This window comes from Montipora capricornis, chromosome 10 (assembly GCF_036669925.1).
Source record: "Montipora capricornis isolate CH-2021 chromosome 10, ASM3666992v2, whole genome shotgun sequence".
Classification (NCBI taxonomy): Eukaryota; Metazoa; Cnidaria; class Anthozoa; order Scleractinia; family Acroporidae; genus Montipora; species Montipora capricornis.
This window is the reverse complement of record NC_090892.1, coordinates 12395979-12398478: the sequence shown is the minus strand read 5'-3', so window position 1 is coordinate 12398478 and position 2500 is coordinate 12395979. Positions and strand designations below refer to the sequence as shown.

At 42.1% G+C, this 2500-nt stretch overlaps 1 protein-coding gene across 1 annotated transcript in view; it reads left to right on the top strand.

The window, feature by feature from the left end:
- The window catches only part of LOC138020004 (synaptojanin-1-like), a 41947-nt gene extending 39477 nt beyond the window's left edge, over positions 1-2470 (top strand). Inside the window, exon 23 of the mRNA XM_068866988.1 lies at positions 447-2470. Within this exon, the coding sequence (XP_068723089.1) occupies positions 447-1057 (611 nt within the window). The 3' untranslated portion in view covers positions 1058-2470. The remainder of the gene's footprint in view (positions 1-446) is intronic.
- Positions 2471-2500: the final 30 nt, after the last annotated feature.

The window sequence follows — 2500 nt, the reverse complement described above, 5'->3', positions numbered from 1 at the left end:
CTGAAAGCTCTTCGGGGATACTCGGAAAAAAGATGCGAGTGGTCCTTTGCAGGAGACGATCCTACGACTTTCCGATTACAAGTTTGGATGCTCTACCACTGAGCTATTGGAGACTCGTCAGTGGTGACTCTGGGTTACTCGGAAAAAAGATCCGAGTGCTCCTTTGCAGGATACGATCCTACGACCTTCCGATCACTAGTTCCGAGTCTCTTAGTGGTAGATCGTCCGAACTAGTAATCGGAAGGTCGTCTCTAGGTTCGACAAGGGAGCACCCGGATTTTTTCCTGCTATCCCCGCGTTACCATCGGAAAATTCATTTCTTCATGTTGGTACTATTTCTGAAAAGGTCATCGGCCGTGCAAGATGCGTTTTCAGTTACAAAGTTCTATAATGCGGGGAAACTTTTGGTTAAGGGAGATTATTTTTTTTTTGTCTTCTTGTTGCAGACAACAAAGAAAATCAGAATGCAGGCAACAAGGAAAAGCAATCAAACACGGGGAAAGAGACCTTTTTTGCGAACTCGACTCAGGCCCTTGCACCTACAGGTAGTGATTCAAAGCCTGCTGACCAACCTGTACCGATTGCACGAACTGCCTCTCTGTCAAAACCAGTTATGAAACCAAGACCTCGCTCATTAGCTACGGGTCAGGACGCAGAAAACCAAGCTAAAGTCGAAGAAACAACAGAGAGACCTGTGGCACCTCCTCGGGCTAAGTCAAAACCTTCACGAAAGGAGAGCGAGGGAGGAACTGTAGAGAAGAGCGCTGTTAAGGACTCCAAACCAGAGCCCCCTAATCGAACTGACCTTCATGCTCCTCCACCTGTCAGACCCAAGCCTAGACCACCCCTAGGTGAACCTAAAATGGAAAAGAAACCTTCTCCTAATGCAGTAGAAACGACTAATCCTTTTTTTAATGAGGACACTTCCGAATCGAATATACAAGACACTAATTCTGTCCTTGAAGGTACCGAAGGAACTTCGACGGATGGACCCCTGGTCGGAAAAACCAAGAAAGTCGCTCCCCCGCCGGTGCCCCGGAGAGTAGATCTGGAGTAGTTAGGTTAGATTTTTCGATATATTAAAGCTCTTATTTAGCCAGTCTTTTGAATTCATAGTTTTCAGTCACTGAGAAGGTATGGGTATTAAGTATTAAGGGTATTAAGTACCCATAGATTTCTCACATCTCGTTTCCTTCCAAAATAACGTTACCATGGCAACGATATAAGGCATTTCCTTGCACCTTAAAATTCAGGGTTACCATATAATGTTAGAAGGTAGGTAAAGTCTCTGCTTACGAGCCAGAAGGCTCATCAGGCCGGCGCTTATCTCCGGTTTCAGTAGCATGAAGCGACTAGGAGTATTTCTACTCCCCCCTGGATGGGATGCTAGTCCATCGCAGGGTTACCCCCAGCATTACGCCGGTACCCATTTATACACCTGGGTGGAGAGAGGCACCGTGAGAGTAAAGTGTCTTGCCCAAGAACACAACACAGTGTCCCCTGCCAGGCCCCGAACCCGGACCACTCGATCCGGAGTCGAGCGCACTAGAAATAATCCCTAAAATATTTAAAATTCAATAAAATCTGTAGGTCAGTTTTTCGGAAAAATCAGTTTTTTTGAAATGTCTCTAATTTTTTTTTCACCTGCAGAACTTGTTTTAAATTTGAAAGACAAACGTTTTCAATTAATCTAAGCTGACATGCAAAAAATGAACAAAATTCACCGTCCGGAAGCAGAGATATAAAGGAGTAAAGGTCCAAAATAAGGAAAAATGAGGGGGGTACAAGATCACCATTTACGCCTGCGTCACCCTTGTTCCTTTGGTCGTCAAAAATGGTAGCAAGCAAGTTAACAAGGCGAGCTTCGGTTTTTTGATAGTTAAGCTGACGTATATGCCGTTGCCATGGCAACATGAATAAATATAAACGGGCCTTTAAAATCGGTTTTGTTTATTTGCAGAAAATCTGGTCTTTAGATTTTCTTTATAATTTTCGTGCAACAAGCTTGCAAAGATGCTCACAAGTTAACACTATTTTAATAATAATTTGACAGAGAGATCTTTAATTATCCCTTGTTGACGGTTCACTGGAATATCTAGAATTTCCTCTGTTAAAGTTCAATTTCTTTTCAATACTCCAGTTACTTATTTCCTATAGTATTTTCGTGCCAAATTTCGTCAAATTTTAACGAGTGGTTCTTGAGAAATAGGCGTATTTCCGAGAAAGCTATTCCGCATTCAATCGCAATTTTTTAACTTACTACGCATGCGCTGCATTTAACTGGGTTCTTTCCACGGTTTTTCGATAACAAAGAAAAATCTGCGACTTGCGGAGTTCTTTCCATCGTTACCTTTTCTAACATACATTTCTCACAAAAGACTAAAACCATCAAAACACTTTGTTCAGTTATGAGGAAAAATAGTTCAGATAGCGGAAACATTGAACAAATAAAATGATTGCTGTATTGAAACTATGTTTATTTTTTTTTGCAATCCTTGCG